Here is a 24,844-nt window from a genome sequence, read left to right on the forward strand (position 1 = left end):
CCACTTTAGCTCACTGAAACGGAACGACTAGCGACTGCAGCACAACTTCTTGGACAGTACCCTGTCCAGTGCTGCATTTACATGAGCCAACAGTTGCTCGTAATCCGTCAAATGATTATTTGGGTGACTGTCGGCCCATGTAAAGATACCGTTAAGCCACCTTCACGCAGGCGAGCCCAATATTACTCGTCAACATGCATTTTACACGCGGATGCGAGGCATTTGTGCATAAAAAATGCCTTGCATCACTTCTATGAAATTCCGATCCTCCAACACTTGCTTCAGGCGCGTCAGAGGACCGGCAAGTGTCTCCCATCGTTTTGCAATGGGAAACCACATCGCACGGCATGCGATGTGTTTGATTGTATCATTGAAAACAATGGGCGATGTGTTCTAAGGGATACTAAATAAAAAGGACTTATAGCGATTTTTTAACCATCTCTGTGAGATAAAGGGAAAAAAAAAGAAATCACTCGTGTATGACTCCATTCAGAAGAGTGGAATTCATGTCTGTGCGAGTTTTGTGTGTCCCGCAAAGTACAACATTCGTGCGGGATTCACTCTTCTGTGAATGTAGCCTTAGTCTGTTCTCCGTAGAAGTCACTGACTCTACAAAAGTGAGCACATAAGACAATACGTATGCAGGCACAGTACACTTTATTATGGCCAAAGCATGTAACATAATTACATCAGATTTACCACCTTCATCCAACTATTAGTGATCATTGTTGTACAGTATAAAAAATATAATCTATGGGAGACTTCAGCCCTTGTGTAAAAATAGTGCGAGAGTTAGGCCGGTTCACACAGGCATTGGTAAAAAATATAACGCACCCAATCACTGTAATAGGTGATGTAGGGAAATAAAAAAAATCGTTCATGGTATGCTGCTGTCTCTTCACCTGACAGTAGTCATCTATTTCATAAAAGGGTTGGCTAATCCTTCCCGCCAGGTATAGGGACAACAGAGCGGGGGTCCGCAGCGGAGAGCGGTTCTGGCCGGTACACTATAACAAATATATCAGGTACTAGGAGCTGAATGCTGCAATGTCTCCAAACTGAAAAGGAGCTGTCACTAATGAAACAACCCCTTTAAAGGAGCTGTACCAAAATTGACTTTTATTACCTATGCACACAATAGGTCATAAACGTCTGATTAGTGGGGGTCTCACTGTGAACAGGGTCCCATACCCCCCTCTTCTTGTCTCTGTGGGCTCACTGCACCCACCCACAGGGGTGTGGAAAATGAATAATGCGGCGGTTGCTCGTGTGCAGCTGTGCTCTGTTTTTTTTTTTCAATGGAGCCGATGTAAATAGCTGGTGCTCTTCTATCTCGGTCAGTCCCATTGAAGAGGACTGCAGCGACACTGTGCATGGTTAACCGCCACTTCTTTCAATCTCCTCCTCGCTGTGAAGGTTTCTGTGAGCCTGCACTGAGAAGTAGAGGGGACACAGGACCCCTGTTCTTGGGATCAGCTCTGAGACCCCCATCGGTCCAACGAATAGGTGATAAAAGTCGATTTTGGTACAACCCTTTAAGTGTTCCATGAGGTTTCTGTTGGCTACTGGATTATTTTGCCCAGTAAAGGCCTTTTTACACAAGACGACCGACGGGCGCTAAAGCGCCTAACAGCCATCCCAGCACTAATTGCTGCTCTGCTTCTACACAGGAGCAATCATCACTCAGTGAATGGAGCAGGTCAGGTATTTCTTCCGGCCACCCACCTTCATTCACAGTAAATGGGCAGTCGTTTATAGATGACCAACAATGATTTTCAGGTCTGCATGAAACATCCGATCATCAATAACGATGTATTCTGATCATTCGTTTCCTTACACTAAACAATTATCTTGCAAATCACTTGTTCTAATGATTATTTACACAGTAATTGTGCCGTGTAAAAGGGCCTTTAAAGAAATTAATTGATGGACCCATTACAGTGCAATGGGATTTGTTAGAAGACAGAAGAACAGATCAGTGAAGAGTTCTAAGATAAGGAGCTCCAGGATACATAGAAGACTAGAATGCACAACTTCACAGTCATATCTTAAGGTATAAAGTGCGAGAATAAATATATTGACCTAGTACATTACTGGATGTGTAGTGGCATCGTATAGTATATATAGTGCATTATGCTGTAAACAAGGACAAGTGATACACATGATAAAATCACAGATTAAATGCATCACATACAATCTATATGCCTTAAATAGTGAATAGAGATTTAAAAAATCTGAAGAAATGCTCCGAGAAAGGGAAGACTTAAATCCGTTCTCTGCTTTCATTAAATATTGACCCAGAAATACAGACGCATTTACGCGCACAAAAGCCCCTTCCTCGGTGGTGTTGGGTTCCATTATACACCTTCGAAGCGCGTTGCATATTCACTTGCCTACATTATGTTTTATGAATACTCTGTTGTTCTTGAATAAACGTTCTTACTGAAACTACCCCAGAAGTATTGTGGATTTTTGAAGACCCACCTGGATTTAAAGGAACAGGACTCCTCTACGAAGTGAGTTCAATCATCATTAACGTATTGCTTATTATCCAGTCACTAGGAGATCAGTGATTTTACTATATTTCCCATCGAATGGGGTCGTTCACTTTCCCTTTTTTTCTCCATTAGCCCAGACCACCTTGACGATTTTCCCGGTCACAACTTGCTTACACCTATGATTAACATACCCATGTGGACTAGTATCCTGTGTGCAGTGCAACCTCTTGTCCACATAGATATATTCATCAAATGTGGAAACAACGTGTGACCGGGATAATTTGTCATGCCAGTCTGATCGATGGGTCATACTTGGACAAACATGCCTTATGGGCTTTTTATTTCACATGATTCATGAAAGATACTTGATTTCTGCTAATTGAAAGAAAAGCTATCTACAGACCAGATGTCACAATCTTTATCATCATGGATAAATCTACCAGTCTCTTTCATGCGGCTCTCTGTGAGGAAGCCCAAGAATCTCAAACACGTGTCTTTCGGTTGGTGTCAACAGAGGGTATCCGTTGCTAACCTTCACGCTTCCGTTCCGCACCACATCCTTGTTGAGGGAATGCTCAGATAGACTCATACCCTTGGTTTTTGCAAGAGCGCGCATAGAGCGATTAAAGTGAGCCGAACCAGTGAAATATAACAGAGCGCAGGCGAACTCCCCATAAGGCACAATGATGATATCCAGTCTACGGTGCCTCTGACCCGGCCCTGGTAAACGACATATTCCCATATACTTCTTTTGATTTCCGTTCTCCTCGTGGCTCACCAAATCATCGGTTAGGAATCCTAGACAGATCAAACACAAAAACAAGGGAAGTAACATCAAATATTTGGTCGGTAGCTTTAATTAGAAAAAGCAATTTATCTTTATTCTGTGATGGCAGGTGAAAGAAATCCAGAAATGAATGGTACGTAGGAGTTCTAAAACCCGCAGCACGGTATGATTAACACGTGTAAATTACAGGGCTCTCGGTCATGGATTCCAGGGCGCTGGTTCCTGTTTTGTGGCTAATAAATAAGTAGAGCGTCGACTCATCACAGGGGTCTCGAAGAGTGTTGGGATTTGATTTGTGATACAGACTGCTGTTTAAAGTCGGGTTATGTATGTTTTCCTCTTATGTGACGGACGGTAAGGATGTTCTTACCTTGCAATTTAAGGCTGTCAATCAGTTTGCTAAAAACTCCTTTATGTGAGTTGCCGTCAGGATGCGTAATTAACACATCAACATCGCCGCACGTCTTTTTTTGTCGCCGGTAGGAGCCACAGGCCATGCACATCAGTCCTGGATTTAGCATTTTAGCTGTTTTCCTAACCTGATAAATAAAAATGTATATTATTACTAAATCCTAGAATAAGACGACCTGAATTATTGCACAGTCATAGAAAGGAATACAAAAAAGTAGAATGTAACCCAAAAATAAAAGGCTTATCAGCAATAGGAGACTATCGTTGATCAAAGTGATTTTAAGCGATGGCTGTCCTGCGTGAACGCGGGACCTGACAGGGAACTGAGCAGGAAATCGTTCATTAGCGCTCGGTCTCAGCTCACTGCAACGAAGCAACTAGTGAGTGATTTTTTGCTCCGTGTAAACAGGCAGTCGTTCATCTTTAAACGACTGCCTGTTCACAGTGAATTGTGGCGGGTGCCCGGAAGAGGTCTCCAGTGAGATCCGCCTCCATTCTACACTATTAGGAATGCGATTCCTGAATGCCAGTTCTGCTTTTCTACTACTAACCTTCTTCTATCTTTCCATTACCATTTCGCTCGTTGCTGCCTGCACTAAACACATACAATACTTCCTGTAATATACACTAAATGGCCACTTTGTTAGAGACCCTTTCACGATTGCAGCTGCCCTGTATGCAGATACGACAAGTGACCCCGGAGTGCAGCATAAAATCAAGTAAGCAAGTTTTCTGTGGATCAGTTTCAGTTTAAATCCACATTAGAATGGGAAGATCCAGTGATCTGAGAGACTGCCAAGGAGGTCTGATCATCAGGGCTAGTCTAGCCAGGGTTTCACCGCCAACTTTGTGGGGTTTCTTCTGCAATGGTGTAGACAGTATACCGAGAATGATGTGATTGAGGTTAAACATCCTGTAAAAGGGGATCCTGTGGACATAAAATCACTGAAAGGGGTCAGAGGAGGGTGTCAGGAATCCTTCTGACAAACAGGTGATGCACAGCCAAGAAAATTGCAGCTGAATATAATGCTGGTGCTCTAACTAATGTGTTCAAATGCACAACTTTTCGTTCATCAGCACAGATGAGCTATAACAGCAGGTAAACAATTCGAGTACCATTGCTGTCTAAGAGAAACAGAAAGCCGAAACGCCAGTGGGCAAAAGGGCACAAAAATTGTATCGCTGGGCAGTGTGGAAAAGCATCCTGTGGTCAGATGAACCAAGATTTCTCTTGCACCATGCTGATGGGAGGGTCTGAATTTGGTACAAGCAGCATGAATGGATGAACCCTTCCTGTCGGGAGTCAGCAGTTCAGGCTGGTGGAGGCGGAGTAATGTGGGGAATGTTTTCTTGGCACATCCTGTGTCCTCCGATACTTGTGGATGAACGCCACAACAAATTGTGGGGTTCTGAAGGCCAAAGAGGTGCAACCCACTACTTGATGGATGACTGTAATAAAGTGGCCATTTAGTGTATAAGTGTAACGGACGGGTGGTATGTGCCCATGTTACAAGTTGGCATAGCGGTAATAGAACAGAATAACTTAACTGGAACACTAGAAATAATGCTTGGCTCCTTAAACGGGCTCAGGTTCTTAAATATTGCATAAAATGACACACCGAATTATAATACTTGACATGTACTATAGACGTTACAATCCTTACCAACAACAGGTCACCTGACACTTTTGGACAATTACGGTATATGTCCAATGTCGACTCTTTTAGCTGTAGGCCAGCCCTTTTCCACCCCGTTGGGAATGCATCTTTTTGCACAAGACACCGGACATCGTGGATGCCCCATTTCTCAATTTACCTATGGTAAATCCCCGGTACATACACTTCCTCAGCAGGCGCTTGTTACGTCCTCACATATATCCCATACGTCACATACACGCCATGACACATTTAACCGTTGGTGTATCATATTTAGCAATGCACAATATCAAAGACACAACACTGCTGCTCGAGGTCTCACAAACTGTTCTCCCATTATGAGAACTCAGGTTTCTAGTATATCTCAATTGAGTTCTTCATCGAGCGCTGCATTGATCGGCTGAGCAGCGCTCGAGAACCAATCACAGGCATCGCGTTGTGGAGGTGGGATTCATGAATTAGCTGAGCCGCGGCATTGATTGGCCAATTCCTAAATCCCACCTCCGCAACGCGATGGCTGTGACTGGTTCTCGAGCACTGCTCAGTCAATCAATGCAGCGCTGGATGAACCAATCATAGATATCGCATTGGTTCATCAAGTGCTGCATAGGTTGACTGAGCAGCGTTCAAAAACCAATCAGAGCCATTGCTTTCTGGAGGCGGGATTTATGAATCCCACAACCAGGAAGCGGTCTTCTGTGGGCGGCCGAGGACTGGAAGAAGCCTACCAGAGCTCCGGAGAGCAGCAGGAGAGACGTGGACTGAGCCTGCTAGGTAAGTATAAGACATTTCCCAAAAATAAGACCTAGTGCCTCTTTTGGGGAAAATATTAACATAAGACAGGTTCTTATTTTCAGGGAAACATGGTATTAGCAGCCAGTTCTTTTGTAAGCTTTGGGCTCCCTCCTGTGGCCAACCTTAATAGTGCAGCCTGTAACAATTTCTTAGATGCCACAGAGTGGCTGATAGGTGCAGTGGGCTGAACTTCACTCCAGAGATCAGTACGTGGCAGCAGAGCTGCTGTAATCCGTAGGAGGGGAGCAGGGTACTGCTTACCCCTCTTATATGAGGACATAAAGTACCTCTTGCAATATATAAACCGTTCAATGCTTCCAGTTAATGGAATTAAAACTTATTCACTATGCTAAAAAGGGTTATTCCCATTTTATAAAACGATGGCATATCCTAGCAATATCCCATTCCCGGGATCGGCAAGGATTCCAGAGTTCTGCCCTCAAACAATCATAAAATGATGGCATATCCTAGCAACATGTCAAGACTTTACGTGATCATAAAAAACATTTGAAGGCGTTTGCCATAGATGATCAACGTGAGTCCACCACTTTAAATCTGGCTGATCAGTTGACTCCCTGCACCGCTGTCAGCATGGACGGAACAGGAAGCAGACTGTGCGATCCATCACCCTACAAATCAATTGTGTATCTATGTGATTACAATAAAGAATCCGACACACTGGAGGATTCCACTAATCTGGCTGCTGATTGTCCAGGAATTATACTAAACACAAGACAAAATAATTATCAATTGTTGTAGGCAGGGCCTGGAAATGTGTCGGAGATGATCTGCACATATGGGGTGATCATAACTAAAGGCGTTCAGACATCTCTAGCGAAAAGAAATATAGGGCAGAACCCAAAATAAGTTGGTGTGTATACTCAGGGGGTTTAGGTTTCTCGAAGAAAAAAGTTGCACAAAACATTGCCACCAGCGGAATATTAAACACTGTTGAATTGTAAGATATAGGAGTATGTGATAATCAATGGCTAAGAACCATCCACTGCGTTTTAGGACAGGGTTATATCTACTATACAATGGATGGCTTAGTGATTTGTCATCTTGTAGAAACCTACAAAGATGGTACAACGTGTGCTGCTTGTCCACATCCGATGAATCTGTTACCACCTCACTGATAATAAAGTTAACCAGCAAGACACACTCCGGCAATGTGAGAGCTCTAGCGCTGCAGTCGTACTGTACATACCCTATTTCCCTGAAAATAAGACCTAGCAAGATTTTCCAGGATTTTTAGGATGCAAAATGATTTTTCAGGATTTTTGAGGATGCTTGAACTATAAGCCCTACTCCAAAATAAAGCCCTGCTTATAGTTAATTTAAAAAGTCAATTTAAATAGTGTCCAGGCAGCTATACATGTAAAAAAGTTAAATTTTTTTGAGCAAAAATTAATATACGACACTGTCTTATTTTCTAGGGAAACGGGGTATATACTGTAATAACAGTGTCAAGATCAGTGGATGTAGATCCACAGAGCCACAGACTAGTTTGGCTTTGGATCAAACCTCAAGGCAACATCTGAAGTACTCCAATGCTCGCCCTTTAACCCCACCAGTAGGGATGTGGGCTTTGCTGTGGAATAGCCAGGCCGGTTCTACCGTGTTTCCCCAAAAGTAAGACATTGTCTTATATTATTTTTTGCCCCAAAAAGGGCACAGTGTCTTATTTTCAAGTTGCCTGGAAAACCACTTTAATTATGATCACCCGGTATGCACATTCCCAAGCCCTACCTACTACAATACATAATTATTCTGTCTTGTGTACACACATTAGTAAACATTTCAGACATTCAGAGTCAGATATATGGAATCTCCAGTGGGTAGGAGTATCTAATGTAATTATATAGGCACATCTGCCGTGACAGAATAGTTCTGCTGGCTAGTTTTCCTTAAAGCACCAGTAAAGTTTTCTTTGCCGATGGCCAGTGGTAAAGAATAGCTGCAACTAAAATACTGCTGGATGAATAGACAGTGACATATAGGTGTAAGCCGTTTCCCAGATGTGACAAACAATGCCACACTCAAGGGGCGTTAGTTCCCCAATATTGCCCTTTCTATGTTGTCTTCCTCTTTATCTCCTTATAACAATTAAGGATCATCTTTCATTAGCAGAATAAACCCGTTAATTCTGTCTTGTGTGCCGGTGACATGCTTAAGAAGGTCACCGCTCTTTTCTAATGCATATTTTGTCTTTTTTTAATGAAGATTTCTGAAGACCTGCTACACTGCAATTGAGTGCAAAGCTCCCCCAAGATCTTGATGCGACATACAGCAAGGACAGTGGCTAATCCCTTAATCCCTTCTTTCTCCTGTGTAGCACCCACGGGGGCCCAGAGACCCAGGACGAGTAATCCAATCAACAACAACAATGGGGCCTGGGTCCTCCTCCGACAGCAGCCACAACAACCTGGCTGACTTTTCAAAAGATGGGGAGGAGAGAAAAAAGGTACTTGAAATTGGAAAGTCATTCTTGAAAATCTTTTACGTGACAACCGTGTTTGAAGAAAAAAAAAAAGGAGGGGGGGGGTCAGCCTTTGGCCTTTAATCATACGCATGGGAACAAGTTTCTCAGTGGGGTCCGGTTTGGTGCGCATTCTTTGAGGTCAGGCTGTGTGGCTGAGTGACAGCGTCGCAATGACCGATGCTTCCACGGTGATGGGGGTATGCAGGTGTAACATAAAGCGCCTCGTTCCAACCCACCCCAAGGGATCCTGTCACTCAACACCCATGTTCGGACTCCGATGCCTTTCATTTTCTCAAACAGACCGTCTTTGAAAGTGTGTGTCCTGATGATCATCACAAAGAGTCGAGTTCTTATAGAAGCTTGTGGGAGAGAAAACCTTTTCTTAACAGAATATATTAATGTTGTGACCGCATAATAGAAGAGAAAGGAAAATTTCAGAGGCTAAAGGCACAAATACCCCCCGAAAACAAAGGCCGGAGTAAAGCGGAGTTTATCTGCACAGCTTGATCATGTCTTCTGGGCCCATTCCCAGCAGCCAAAGATCTCACATGTAGTTTAACCTTATTTTAATCAACTTTTAGTCTTGGCAAAAAGGAGGCCAGGAATTTGTTCATACGTTGCCAGCTATTTAGGAACAAAGTGACAATGCGGCCATCTATTATGTCCCAGCTGCATGCCAGGCTTTGTAGTCGCTGCACCTTGCTTGGATGGAGGTATTCATGGTCAGCAGAAGGAAAAACAGGCTTCATGGATATGAACTAGTGCAGACGAGAAGCCACAGTGATCGCTTCGATCACGTCTTATTCTGACTTGCACTGATTGGTTGCCATTTTTTAAAAGCGACCCTTCAGTCCTGGACAAACAAACACGGCTACACCACTGGTCTGACTACCTGATGCATCGTTAGTCTGGTTAGTCAGAGCAGCATGTATCCTCTAAAGGCCCTTTTACATGGGACGACTGGCGTCCTAGTGCTGATCGCTCCTGGGCTTTCATATTGCTCCGTGAATAGAGGTAGAGCGGGCTGGAGATCGTCTTGGCCCGCACTTCTCCATCCACAGTAAACAGGCAGTCGTTCATAGATAAACGACTACATGCTACTCAGGTCGATGATCATTTAAATGCCTTGACGAGACAAACTAATTATTGCTTGTCATTCATTTACACCGAACGATTATCATTTAGATTCTCGCAATCAGAATTGACAGCAGCATTTAAAGAGTTAACAGCTGTGATCAGCGCTCATGGTGATCGTGGCTGTTGCCAGCTGTCAAACACAGCCACAGCACGTGGGTCATTTACAAATCACCTGACCTGCTTGGTGCTCACTTAGAGGCTGCCAGGTGATGTGGCAGGACCTGGCATACATATCTGGTAGAATTGACACCAGTTTCTGGCATAAATAATAAATAAATTTGTTTGTCTGAGGTGGGCATGCCCCCTCCCAAAAGCTGTGTGTACTTTTCAAAAAAGTGTTGAGGGTAGCACAAAATTAAAAAACATTCTCAAATTTTTTGGGCAATTCCCTACTTGCACAAAAATGTGCATTTTTTTTACTTGAGAAACTGGCATAAAAGCCTTCATGAATGTCCCTCATATGCTTACTTGTGGAACTAGAGGATACTTTGTACCTGAGGTATCTGCATCAATATGGAATCTGTCAATGATGCCAATACTTCCACACTGATTGCGCTCCTCACACGACATCTGTACACATACAGCTACAGTGCAAAGTAGTAAAAACTGATGAGAAGGAAAGCAAGAATAAGGAAGAATAATCTTACAATCTCTTCTATCTGTCCCGCCTCCTCCCTGGGCATACGGTCTAATAAGTCTTCATAATGTTTCAAGCCAATAGCCTGCTGTGTGCTCAGGTTTGCCTTTGTGCGGATGTCTTCAAGACTTCGAAATCCCTTTAAATAAACACCGATAATGAGTGACAATTAGGAAGAAGCATCTGTATCTATATATACTGTATAATGAGTGACAACTATGAGAAGAGCCATATGTATCCATATATACTGTACTAGCTTGTTACCCGCGACTTCGCCTGTGTGGAATTTGTATTTTTTCTAATCTAATCTGTGTTTTGCTGTATATTGAAATCTAAAAAGTTGAAATAGTGAAAGGAGTGTAACTGCAATATGCAGTTGTGCACACTACGTTTTTGGTCTTGTCATCTATTGCTAGGATATGTGATTGGTTGCTATGGGCAACACAGATTTTCTTTAAAATCTCAATCCATGTGAATGTGTCATTTGTTCAAGTTGTAAGTCAAAATCTGTCAATATACAAAAAGGGGTCAAGAAGGGAGTCTGGTAACTACAGGCCGGTAAGTCTCACTTCAATAATTGGAAAAATATTCAAGGGGTTTCTGAGAGACGCCATCGAAGAATACCTCAAGGAGAACAACGGAATAACTCCTCACCAGCATGGGTTCATGGGGGGGGGGTCGATCGTTGGGAGAGTCCATTGATCTCGTATATCTGGACTTCTCTAAAGCATTTGACACCGTGCCGTATAATAGGCTGATATATAAAATGAGGCAGCTCAGATTGGGTGAAAACGTGTGTATCTGGGTAAAGAACTGGCTCAGAGATAGAAAGCAGAGGGTGTGTAATAAATGGTTCGTACTCTGATTGGGCCACTGTCACTAGCGGGGTGCCACAGGGCTCAGTATTAGGCCCCATTCTGTTCAATATATTTATTAACGACCTGATAGAGGGACTGCAGAGTAAAATATCAATATTTGCAGATGACATAAAAATATACAAGATAATTAATGCAACGGAGGACAATGTGCGGCTACAAACGGACCTGGATAAGCTGGGGGCTTGGGCAGAAAAATGGCAAATGAAGTTCAATGTTGATAAATGTAAGGTCAACCACATGGGAAGGAGAAACAGCTGTCACCAATATACACTAAATGGGGTACCGCTAGGGAAAAGTGATATGGAAAAAGACCTGGGGGTACTAGTAGATTGTAGACTAAACTGGAGCAATCAATGCCAGTCAGCTGCTGCAAAGAATAATAAAGTATTGGGGTGCATTAAAAGAGGTATAGGGGCGAGGGACGAGAACATTATCCTTCCACTATATAAGGCACTTGTCAGGCCTCATATGGAATACTGCGTACAGTTCTGGTCACCGGTGCTCAGCAAAGATGTTGCAGTGCTTGAGGGGGTTCAAAAAAGGGCAACTAAACTAATAAAAAGAATGGGAGGACTTGAATACCCAGAGAGGCTATCAAAATTGGGATTATTCACCCTGGAAAAAAGGCGGTTAAGCGGCGACCAAATAACTGCCCTGTTTCCCCCAAAATAAGACCTACCCCCAAAATAATCCCCCGTTACACTACATTAAAAAAAAAGAATACATTACCTAACAGGCTCGGTCCAGGTCCCTGCCGCTGCTCTCTAGAGGTTCGGCATGGTTTCCAAAGTACTCAGCCACTCGTACAACATCACTTTCTTGTTATGGAATTCATAAATCCCATCTCCAGGAAGCGATGGCTGTGATTGATTGGTTCTTTGACTGCTGCTCAGCCAATCAATGCAGCGCTGAATGAACCAATGTGATGGCTGCGATTGGCCATGGCTCAGCCAATTTATAAATCCCGCTTCTACAATGCGATGTCTGCTTATTGGTTCTCTCACTGCTGCTCAGCCAATCAATGCAGCGCTGGATAAACCAATCACAGCCATCGTATTTGTTCATCCAGCGCTGTATTGATTGGCTGAGCAGCGGTCAAAGAATCAATCAAGCCATCGCTTCCTGGAGGTGGGATTTATGCATCCCACAACCATGAAGTGATGTTGTAGGAGCAACCGAGGACTGCGGGAAGAATGTCGGAGCTGTGGAGAGCAGCGGGAGGGACCTGGACCGAGCCTGCTAGGTAAGTATAATAAGACCTTCCCAGAAAAAAAGACCTAGCGCCTCCTTTGGGGCAAAAATTAATATAAGGCAGGGTCTTATTTTCTGGGAAACACGGTATGTATAAATATATTAGGGGAGAATACAAGGAACTCTCCCACGATCTGTTTATACGCAAGACTGTGACAGTAACAAGAGGGCATTCTCTACGGCCAGAGAAAAGCAGGTTCCATCACCAACATAGAAGGGGTTCTTTACTGTCAGAGTAGTGAGACCGTGGAACTCTCTGCCTGAGGACATGACGATGGCAAAATTGATAGAGGAGTTTAAGAGGGGACTAGATGCCTTTCTAGAACGCTATGATATTAGAGGATATAGACATTAAATAACCAGCGGGGTGTTTGATCCGGGTCGTGTAGTCAGGTGGGAACTTTCAAAACGTTGATCCAAGGATTATTCTGTCATTATAGAGTCAGGAAGGAATTTTTTTCCCCAATGGGCTAAATTGGCTTCTGCCTCATTAGGTTTTTTTTGCCTTCCTCTGGATCAACAGGTGGAAACAGGCTGAACTAGATGGACATTGTTTCCTTTCAGCGTAACATACTATGTTACTATGAGATACCAGAGTGGCAGCCGCTCAGCTATTTTTGATACCCCCATTGAAATGAATGGAGCACTGACTGAGTATGCTCAGCCAGCCCTCCAGTCAGAGTGACGTCAATGCGGGGGGTGAAGCAAACCCTACAGTGACAGGGGAGTCCGATTCATGAGATCGATGGGGATCTATGCGGGGAGACCCCCATGATCAGCAAGATATTCCCTATATAGATTTCGTCCTTAATGTTTCTCTTGGCTTTACATATCCCGAGATAAGTGGTATCTAGTGTTAAAAAAATGTAAATCCCTGACAAATTCCTCTGACAGATGAAGTATTTGCTACCTTAATAGATACCTGTGATGGAAGCTATCCGTCAGCCATAGGTACACGTTAAAAAAAAAAATGTATTTTTTTTTGCTTTTTACTGGATGGTGCCAGAATGTGTCAATCTTGTATCCTGAGAAGTTGAAGCAAAGTTAAAGGGGTATTCTGGATATATCAAGTTATTCCCTATCCAATGGCAATCCCACTGAAATGAATGGAGCAGAGGGACACAAAACTCCTGTTCTGGTGATCGATGGACCCCCACCAATCATAATTATGCCCTATGGACAGGGAATAACTTGATATAACCCTTTTAAGGGTGGACACATACGTAAGAGAACACACAGTTATACATAATAGTTTGTAACTTACTACACACCTGTTGGTACCAGCTTTGGGCTGTCTTTACACCAGCTCCCCATATATTAGAGAACACCTCCAAAATGCTCACACTGTCACTTATATGGTCAATTTTGCGCAAGTGTCCACTCTCCAAAATTTCATCAATCTTATCAGCCATCTTCTTCCCAATACCAGGGATTTTAGCAGCTTCCTAAAGAAGAAGTCAATAATAAAATTAAAAGGCAACCATACTCAAAATAATAAGTAATCTCTAGTTGTCCTTACTGATCGAGAGTCCATGAGATCCGCCATAACCACACATCTTCCAGAAACAGATTTAAAGGTGTATTCTCATCCCCGGCCAAATGTGGTTGAGATGGGAACACTAACCTGCACGCTATTTCCAGAGGTGACCTGGATTATGGGAATAGTCAAACTTTCTGATCTACACCGTTTCTGTAACTGCTGTAGAAGTGAATGGAAGTTAAGGAAACAATGCAGTAGAGCAAGCTATACCATTTCTGGAACTCTTCAGTTGTGGAAGCAGTGGAGCTCACTTTACTCTGTAACTCCCATTCACTTCTGTGTCAGTCACGAAAACAGCGTAAAAGCCAGTTTGGCTGTTTCCGTAATCCCAACCACCGGTAGCCAAAGAGGCGAGTCGGACAGGATTGGGAGCCTCTGTTCTGACGATAGATGCAGCTCTCAGTGGTGGGATCCGAATCTATCAGACATTTATGGCACACCCAGTGAATATACCATAACTGTATAAGATGTGAATACCCCTTTGAATGCATTTTACAGACTGTTGGTGGTCAGGTATGTCAAATCGTAGAGTCCGAACTCTGTAGACCCAAATGTCTGACTTTGAGAGAGGTCAAATAATTAGCATGTTGAAATGGGGGCATCATATCATGAAATCTCGGATGGACAGGCATTAGTGTGATGTCAGTACAGAGAGTGGTTACTCTCCAATACTCGTAGACGCGGCACAGGTCCACTCCACGTGAAGACTGCTAAAATTATGTGGATGGTAGTTGCTGATAGATGGGCGACTGCAGCACAGATCCAAGCAGTGGTTGGAGTCAGAGTCACTCCTCGAACAATTGTAAACCGATTGCTTGAAGCTGGGCTGCATTCTTGGACCCCCATGCAGTGTTAACCCGATTTCACTGCCAGCGACGACTAACCTGCTGTACTGCTAGACGCAACTGGACACATGAATGGAGAACAGTTGTGTTTACTGACAAGTCCCGATTCTGTTTGGGGCAATGTGATAATCGTCAATGTATCTGTCTGCATTTCGGAGAAAGGGCCTACCCTGCGCCACACAGGTCCAACCCTTGGAGTTATGGTTTAGAGGGTAATCAGTTATGACAACAGGACTGAGTTGGTTGTTGTTGTAGGCACAATGACTGCCCGCCAGTATGTGGACAGCATGGTACACCCTGTTGTCATATCCTTCATGACCACGATCCAAAATTGTATCTTCCAACAACATAATGCCCATCTACATACTGTAGCCATCACAAGACACACCTTGCAAGGGAGTCACAACCATAGATTGGCCCATGTGGTCCCCAGATTTATCTCTAATGCAGCATAGGTCTCACATGGCCACCCACCACAAGCTGCACAACTGACTGCACCAGTCATGCATACCTGGAGAGACCCCATGGAGAGAAGATATCCCAACCCTTATTGATTCAATGCCTGCAAGGATCTGAGAGCGCACAGTTGCTCGTGGTGGGCATTACTGAAACCTGTGCCGAACAGTAATAAACTTTGCTTCCTTCCAATTTGCTATCATTAATTCTGGGTATGACGCTGCAGATATCTCGCATTTTTCATGAAATTCCACCAATTGCTTCTGGGTGTAACACTTTCAATTTCCACCAGTGTACATAGAGTATATGCAGACACTGATTCAGCAGGGACTGCTGAGAAATGTCAGCCCACTATTACTAGAGAACAGAATACATTACATGCTGTGATCATTTACCTGTGAGGACGTCACGGGTTTATGGTAACTTTTAAGAGCGTTTATAGCTTTTGAATAACCCAGAGATCGCCATCGGTCTCCTTGAACAGAATAAGCCTTTGCGAGAACCTCCAGCTTATCTGTGATGAACTGGTTGTGATTCTCCTTCTTACTCTGGGATGAGTGAGCGCACACCCACTTTCCAGCCACAGTTGCTGTGTCTTCAGTTGTCTTTTCACCATCTTTGTTCTTTCCAAGTTGCTGACCAAACATCAATGCGTCCAGGTCTCCTTGTGTGACACCAGCATCGTCTCCATCGCTGGCTTCGTCATCAGAGGCCTTCACATAAAATGAAAAATCTCCTTGATTTCATCTACTAAAATACATGTAGACTTCAACTAGTGTAATGGATAGACTTAATGTGGCTTTTGGCAGGTTATGCAACATGGACCGCTATTTGGGGATGTTTGGGGTTCATTCATGCATGCCCTCAACTGTGTAAAACTTGGGTAAAAACAACTTTGCACCTCTTCTGGCATTAACAGGAACAGCCTATTATACCATTTGGTACTTTATAGACTATTCCCTGGGCATCACACTATTGGGTAATTAAGGACTGGCACCTTATGAACTATTTTAAAGTAAATCTGCCAGGTATTTGATGCTACCCTAGCTAACAGCAGGAGATGTTAGTGGGAGAGAAGCTGAGTTTAGTGATATATATTTAGGTTTATGTAATTGGGAGAAGGACTCTAAAGTCCCACTTAGACAACGATTATCGCTCAAAAGCCATCTTTTGAGTGATAATTATCGCTTATAATCGTTGCATGTAAATGTGCCCATCTTTCACTTTTCTGCCGAACGATGGAATCCAGTTTGGCATGAAATCCGAAGTTCAGCAGAACAGCTGATAAGACAGATCGCATGCTGTGTTCTGCCTGGGGACCGCTGATAACATTGTCTCAGCTGTCAGCCCCGCTGGCAGAACAAAGGGAATGTATTTAGCGAACAGCAGGTGGTCTGTTCTCTGACTACAGCTCCCAGTGGCTCACATGTTACTAATTGGTACTAAAAGGCATCAGTACCAGTTAATAGTTTATGAAAAATGATCGCTCAAAAGCCATCTTTTGAGCGATCATCTTTGTGGTGTAAATGCACCTTTAGGAGAGACCATGAGAGTCTCGATTAACCCGCCCGCATAGGCTGATTGACAGCGTTCCCTGTGTATGGAGAAGGCTGTCAATCAGCCTGTGTGAATATGGTAATCAGGACTCTCATAGTCTTTCCTGTCAGGATTTACTCCGCTTTTTACTCAGAAATCCTGCTCCAAATCTTTAGTCACAAGGTCCCCCCTATATACCCCAGATCCCAATAATTGGATAAGGGATAACTTCATTTTGTGAAATAATTCATTGTTCGTTAACATAATACATGTGCATGCATTGGGCGACACAGCCAGACCCCTTCCTTGTACAGTAATTGTTTTCTGCTGTGATTAATAGATGGATGATTCCCAACTGAATTCAGAATTCCCTAATAAGGTGTTTAAACTGCATTTAATATCAATCAGAATACATTAAGTTTCTACCGTTGCCCAATATACAGCTTTACCATTAGCACACAGTCACTGGTATAGTCTATCATATGTTCCATAATGACATGATTACTGGAAACAGTGATATTACTATGCATGACTATATTGCATGAGAAGGAAATGCTCACCTGTACTTTCAAGTCTTTGCTGTCACTCAGCTTGGAGACATCAGAAGTGAGTTGCGAGCAGCTGGCCGTGGCTTGTGGCCGTTCATCATCGGGTTTCCTGTCGATCACACTTTGTTCTGGCTCTGCCTTGTCCTTCACATCCAGGTACCTGCCGCACAATTATAGTCATTGTAAGAATCATCTTTACTTGTGGCTCTATTGAAGTTTCAGACATAGCGCTTTTATGCCCACAGGGCGCATACTAGAGTACAGGGGGAACGTAACTATTATGTGATAATAGGAGATGTCAAGACCAGCTTCTAGGAAGGCAGACATATTTACTAACATGGGTCTCAGCAGCTGCCGGCATCGCAGTTATATGTGACAGCACCAAAACAGCATTATTTACAGTGCGGAGCTATAAACTCATTCATATCCCCCTTTGAGAGTTGGTCACTTTTTAACCATTGATGACTTATCCTCACGATAGGTCATCAATAGCAGATCGGCGGGGATTAGCCACTTGGGATCCCTGACGATCAGCTGATCGTACTGCGTGCTGTCTGCTTCAGTGATCATAGTCAAAAGTGTAATAGATGGCGTGGCTCCCATTGATTTCCCTGGGAGTGAAGCAGCCAATTACACTTGCGCCCCTGACTACCGATGCCGCTGCACTGACATCATGTTGGACAATCAGCTGATTGGCATGGATTTCGAGTGACAAACCCCTACCGATCTGCTATTGATGAATGACCCTGAGGGTAGGTCATCAATAGTAAAAAAAAGACAAATCTCTTTAAGAACTGGACCCCAAAAAAGTCTGCTGTACCTCCACAGCCTCAAGAAGGCTTCAGCAACTCTTGCTACATTGTATATGTTGTTTACAGGGGATTATAATGTCCTCCCAAATTTTGATCCTAGTCCCCACATGTGTACAGAGTCACATCGTATGGATGGTAAGGTCACTTGAGTAGATCATGTATCCGTAAGTGTACAGCGTACAATTCACAAAAACACTGTATTAGTAAGTGTCAAGAAGACAACCCCACAAATGTGGCAAGCATGCTTGTATTAATATGATGTGAGAAGGGTGGTCCTCAATGGGGTTACCGGGGTCAGAAAATTGTCTTCAAACGGACTCATAGTGGTGGAACAACATAAAAAGCCATATAGACCTCCACTAGCCACTTCTGCAGTGTCCAGTTCCCCACTGGTCTTCACTTCCAGCCACAGAGAGGAGACATCCCAACACAGGCACATGTGAACCAATGATTGGCTTCAGTAGTCACATGGCCCTGATCTACATGAACATGAACAGCATTTTGGTTTTTGGTGTTTTTTGTTGCATTTCTTCTTTACTGTCAGTGGAGTTGTTTTTTTTCAAAATCAGTATCATTTTCTGCCATTTTCCCCCAAAAGACCACGAAAAACTAATGCAAAAACATCATGAAAAAAGTGTGCCATGCATGATGTTTGTGTGTGTGAATACCTCTCTGGGATGAAGATGCTGTACCCCGCCGTGTCTACAACCTTCTTCTCTTTAATACACAAGCTTAGCCAGCTGCATTTTACGAGCTGCACCCCCGCTGGAAGCTTCTGCAACTTCAGGAGTCGGAAGGCCCGGTCACAGTCCATTCCTTCATCCACTATAATATGTGTCACCTCAGGGCAAAACTGGCTGGACACCTGACCACCGTTCTGAATGATCTGCTTCTGGAATATCCCTGATCTGGCCTGGCCAATCCCAGCAGGAAGAACATGAGCATGGACTCCGGCAAAGCATTTCCCTAGAGAAGTAGAAAAATGTATAATAAAATATATACTAAGGTTAAAAACTAGGGATGAGCGAGTATACTCGCTAAGGCACTACTCGCTCGAGTAATGTGCCTTAGCCGAGTATCTCCCTGCTCGTCCCGAAAGATTCGGGGGCAGCCGCAGCTGACAGGTGAGTTGCGGCGGGGAGCGGGGCAGAGCGGGCGGGAGAGAGAGATCTCCCCTCCGTTCCTCCCCGCTCTCCCCCGCAGCTCCCCGCCCCGCGGCGGCACCCAAATCTTTCGGGACGAGCAGGGAGATACTCGTCTAAGGCACATTACTCGAGCGAGTAGTGCCTTAGCGAGTATACTCGCTCATCCCTATTAAAAACCCCAGAAGTCCATCCAGTTCAGCCTATTGTGGCAGTGGTGATCCATAGTCATTAATAGGTTTATATTACTTTACATCCAGCTCAAGACAAGGGGGCAACAAAATGGACATTGTAATTACATCTAAAGACAATAACAGATGACAGGGATACTGATGTCATCACCTACAGGAGGTGAACAAAAAGATGGAAACACGGTTTTTCAACGCTGTGTTTACTGCAGATTCAGCCCAGTTTCAGCAGCCCTGCCAGGGTTTTGGCTGCGTGTTCAGCACAGCTAAAGACGCAGCCAAGAATGCTGAAAAAAAATCCATACTTACCTAGCAAGTGCCGTCGGGGACTCTCTGGACCTCCGTGCAGGCTGCCAGGCACATATCAAGCTGGCTTTGGATCTTTTGCTAGCGACAGAGATTAGAAGTCCCCGCCTCCAGTAATAAATTGCTCTGATTGGCTAGGCACAGCTGAGTGACAATCACAGTCAGCGCTGGATGCTCCAATGAATGGCTATGATTAAAGCATACAGCGCTGGCTGTGATTGGCTGAGCGGGCTGTCACTCAGCAGCGCTCAGCCAATTAGAGCAATCTCTTGCTGGAGGCAGGGATTTCTAATCTCTGTCGCTAGCAAGAGATCCTCTGCCAGCTGACAAGTCCCCAGAGCGCCGCCGGGGACAGCGACATCACCTGTAAGGTGAGTATTGATTTTTTTTTTGACTCAGGTAGTTTAGCTGGGGTGTTTAACACTGCTAAAAGCGCAGTACCAAGTTGTGCTGTGTTTTCAGCAGCGCTGAAACCGCTGCCCATTCATTTCAATGGGCAACACAGGGTGGAAAACGGCCTAAAATAGAACATGCATCACTGTCAAAGCGCAGCGCTAAAGATGCTGCGTTTTCAGCCTTGTGTGAGCAGCCCCACTGAAATGAATGGGAGCGTTGTACAGCGTTTAGCGCTGTGCTGAAAACGCTGCGCTAAACTCTGTACAAAAGCGCCTGTGTGAGGGAGGCCTTAAATTACATGGGATAATAAATCATATTTCACAATACTACTAGTAAATGTGAACTATAGCAAAAGGGCAGCTCAGTGCTAATGATTAAAACCCCATGCGGATCCCTCCTAATGGTCCAGGATCTAAACGTGTACTATAGTGGAATTAGGAGGCGGTGCTGTAGTTGTTGCGTGATGCAATGATCTGTATAACAGCGCCAACACGCCGTAAGCGAAATTTGTGTTCGAGGGAGCGTTCTGCACAGTTGTGAGAGAATCACGGCAGAGCTGATGGAACTCCAACGCGGTCAAATTGTTGGGGCCTGTATGTTTGTGGCAAAGGTAGCGGAAGGTTTTGCTGTATCATGAGGCACAGAATCCAAGATTATACCCACATACAGCAAGACTGGAAAAAACGCATTGGAAAAAACACCAGTGTGAACGGAAATGTGTGTTGAGTGACAGAGACAGACGATCATTGCGTAGGGTTGTGCTGAAAAAGAAGCATGCCACAGCTTTGGTGTTTCCATATTTTTGTATTTGTGGAAAGTAATTGTGTCACTTCTATAAAATATAATTTAGGATCACAAATCAGTGATGTTGGGCAACAAATGAAGACCTGACTGTCCTCCTTAATCCATACATAAGAAATTTCTGTTTCTATTTAAAGGAGTTATTTGAAGATTTAAAGGGATTGTCCAAGTTGTTTTTTTTTAAATAAAAACCTGTGCCCCTGCAGTAACATACCAAACAGACATCTCACCTCTCCCCGCTGTGTCATGCACCTCTATTATGGGTCTTTCCCGTGACGCCATGTTTACAGACTGCTACAGCCTGTTTACGGGACTTCACAAGCTGCAGCGCTCGATCACTAAGCCCTCCTGTCATTGGCTGCAGCAGCTTGTGACATCCTGTACATAGGCTGACTGTAGCTTGCAAACACCGGCATGGAGGACCTAGCAGCAATGGCGAGTATATGTCTATTTGTAATGTTGATGCATGGGGTACAAGGTTTTACAAAAAACAAACTGTCATGATATTTTTTCTGTGGGCTGGTATTTTTTTTAGGTTTTCCACTTTTGTGCAATAAAAACGTTTGGGGAAAAAAAATTGCTTCACTATTCCATAACATCAAAGTTCCATAACTTTTTTTATGTTTCCGTGGACAGAGCTCTGTGATGGCTTATCTTTTGTGTTACGAACAGTAGTTTGTAATGGTACCATTTTGGGGTATATACAGCTTTTTTGATCACTTTTACTGCATTTTTATGGAAGGCGAACTAAACAAAATAAACATTTTGACTCAATTTTTTTTTGCCTCAATAGAATTTGCCTTGCAAGATTAAAAAAAAAGTGTGTTTCATTGATTGTACTGACCGTTATGGAGGGGAGAGCGTGCAAAAAAGTTTGGTTTTTTTTACAGTTTTTATTTACTTATTTTTTTCAAAGTTTTTTTTATGTTCCTGTAGAGGACTTGAACCTGCGATGCTGTGATTGCCTTGATAATACATTACAGTACTTCTGCACCGCAATGCATTATCCCTTCTTATAGCGAACACATGCCATGCTAGACCTGGATGCCATTGTCTAGCGTTCGTTTGCCATGGCAAACCATCGGGCTTCTGTGATTACATGGTGGAGGACCAATGACATCACAAAGGGAATACCCTCCCTCTGTAAACTCTGTATATGCTGCGATCAACATTGATCGTGCCATGTAAGGGGTTAACAGCGGGGATCTGTGGGGAGGCCAGCTATTAGTCATAATCACCTCCGCTATTTATGGCGGGGGCTAAGCTTCTGAGCCCATGCCATCTATAGGATGTGAATGCACAGCCATTCGCAGGAACTGCTTCCCAGCCAGGACGTATATATTTAGACCCTGAAGCAGGAAGGGGTTAACACCTAAAGTGATTAGCGTGTTTTTAGCTTGCCCTTCACATCGACACAAAGCTATATGAAGCGTTCCGACTGAGAATGCTATTATTTATTCTGTAATTAGCTTACCTTGAACATCAACATCTGCTTTCAGCTTCTTCTTCTCCTCTGAGGGGTCGCTGCTTTCTCTTGACCGTTTTACTTTGGGGAAAGCCTTTACGATCCCTCTTGGTTCCATACGTGATCTGGGAGGGAACATTAATGCAGTTATCATACAAATGAAAAACAGGAAAACATTGTGCCTCATGTATCAAATCTGCCTGGAATTTCAGAAAGTATTCCGTTTTATATAAAAAATTAAGTTGAAAACCTTCTGAAATTTGGGTATAATTTCAGAAAATTTTCAACTTCCTTTTTTTTTTTAAACCCCTAGCCACCAAGAAAAATCGTGAAGCGCGTCCATGAAATGAACCACCTGATGACACAACATTCTATGAATGTGAAACTAAACACAGCATAATTAGGGCTTACTCAGGGGGGGATATTTTCCGTCCGTGTATTTTACGGACAACACATGAACTTGATAGATCATATGAGGGTATACACAAAAGCATTTTTTTGGCACAGGTCTGCGCAGAAAAAAAAAACAAAAAACCGCTGTATATCCCAATCTAGTCACAGACGAGAATAGGGCATGAAATCTGCACTGTCCCTACGGATGGGACAGCAAATGAACTTGCGTCCGTGTGCTGTCTGATGTAAGTTGCAACTGAATCTCTTTGGCATCCAAATGACACCTAAGGGGCTCATGCCTACGACCGTGATACGCGGTGAATGGAGTCATTGGCCTGCGTGCTGACACTGTATCGATTCGCAAAAAAGAAAAAAAAAATCGCACCATGCTCTTCTTGTCTGCATACCATGCTGCGTGAGCCTTATACACTTGTATGGGCTGCGTATGATACGCAATACATTACATACGGGCAGCATTACCATATGCATCCCCTCTATGAGCAGAGCAAGGAATTAAAAAAAAATGTCCGTGTGATTCACAGTGCCATACGCGGTCTCTGCCAACAGAGAGTATGGCTGCCAAATGTGTAAAACGCTGCAGGGAGACCTGCAGCATTGTACATAGACGGCCGTGGGCAGCCCTAAGTCTACGCCTACGATTTTCCACTGCGGATCTGCTGCAAAATCCGTAAAAATGTCAATAAAATCCATGTTATATGTGGATACCCGCTCATGGCAAGTGCAAAAAACATTGCCGCGCTGCGGGTTTAAGATCCACGTGGCAATTCTGTTGCGAATTTGCTACAATCTCATTACTGTGGCTGCAAATTTTCCTCAAGTAATTCTGTTGCGCAAAATCCACAGCGTTTGGGTTACGTGTAACCATTCCCGTAAAGGCTCTCACACCAGCGGATGGTTGCTGCGGATCTCGCATGTGTACTTGCTGCTTGCCAACAATGCCCAAGCACTATCCTGCTGCGTATGCGTGCCAAGATAGTGCATGCCACAATATTTTTTGCGCGCTTTGAGAAGCACAATTGAAAGTGAACGGCAGATCGGTGCTGCGTTGCTAATTTCTGCTAAAAGCCCGGATACAACAGCACAGCATGCAGCGCTATTTCGTGTAGTAAAATGCCGGAGGGCTGAAGGGTCCCCATTATAGTTAATGGGGCCCAATGGGTGCCATCATAAGACGGATCCGTTCGGCCAGAGCTTGCCATTTCCCTAGCGCGGACTAGCCTGAGGATCGCCAAAATGCTTCGCCGCACAATTGTTTACTACTTGCCATTGTTTGTTAAGCAGTTTACAAGGCGAGAGGCGCTGCGGACGAACAAGCGGTTTATGGCTGCATTCGCTCGTTTATCATGTGATGGCGGCCATATTTACGTGCGGCAATAATCTGGGCGAATGTTCGTTACGTCAAGAAGGGCCTTTAAGCCAGAACCTTGCAGCAAGGAATTGTTGGCATGCAGCCTCATATGCCAAAACTGCGCAACTTTGCACGCGATACGTAGTAGTATGCCATAGCGGTACGTGTGGTATTTTTATTTTTTTAGCGATATCGCAGGTGCATAACGCTAACCCTTCAGAATGCATTACATGCAACATGTTTATCGGGGTGTGAGCGATAAATCACAGCGGCCTCAATAGCCTACAGTCAGATAGGAGCAGCGGTGGTAGCACAAGTCCCAGCATGTCCTACACTTTATTGCAGCACATTTACTGTTGCTTTACGGCACTACAACTCCCAGCATGCTCTGCCACACCACAATAGGTATCAGAATAACTTCTTTCATCTCCAGCATCCTTTTACTCACAGCTCCGAGGCAGCCGGGGTTATATAGCAGTAGGTCACTACCGCTTCCGGCTGACCCGGATATTATTC

General features: G+C 44.0%; 1 protein-coding gene across 1 annotated transcript; it reads right to left on the reverse strand.

The window, feature by feature from the left end:
• Nucleotides 1-640: 640 nt before the first annotated feature.
• POLL (DNA polymerase lambda) lies at nucleotides 641-24,818 on the reverse strand. The gene is made up of 9 exons (XM_066600951.1): nucleotides 24,777-24,818; nucleotides 22,576-22,691; nucleotides 18,937-19,234; nucleotides 17,469-17,616; nucleotides 15,768-16,085; nucleotides 13,803-13,976; nucleotides 10,413-10,541; nucleotides 3,656-3,824; nucleotides 641-3,296 (listed from the first exon to the last, which is right to left on the reverse strand). Exons 2-9 carry the CDS (start codon nucleotides 22,682-22,684, stop codon nucleotides 2,935-2,937), a joined length of 1,707 nt encoding a protein of 568 aa, XP_066457048.1. The 5' UTR covers nucleotides 22,685-22,691; nucleotides 24,777-24,818; the 3' UTR covers nucleotides 641-2,934.
• Between the last annotated feature and the right edge of the window lie 26 nt (nucleotides 24,819-24,844).

The sequence above is a fragment of the Eleutherodactylus coqui genome, chromosome 4 (assembly GCF_035609145.1).
Source record: "Eleutherodactylus coqui strain aEleCoq1 chromosome 4, aEleCoq1.hap1, whole genome shotgun sequence".
Taxonomy (NCBI): Eukaryota; Metazoa; Chordata; class Amphibia; order Anura; family Eleutherodactylidae; genus Eleutherodactylus; species Eleutherodactylus coqui.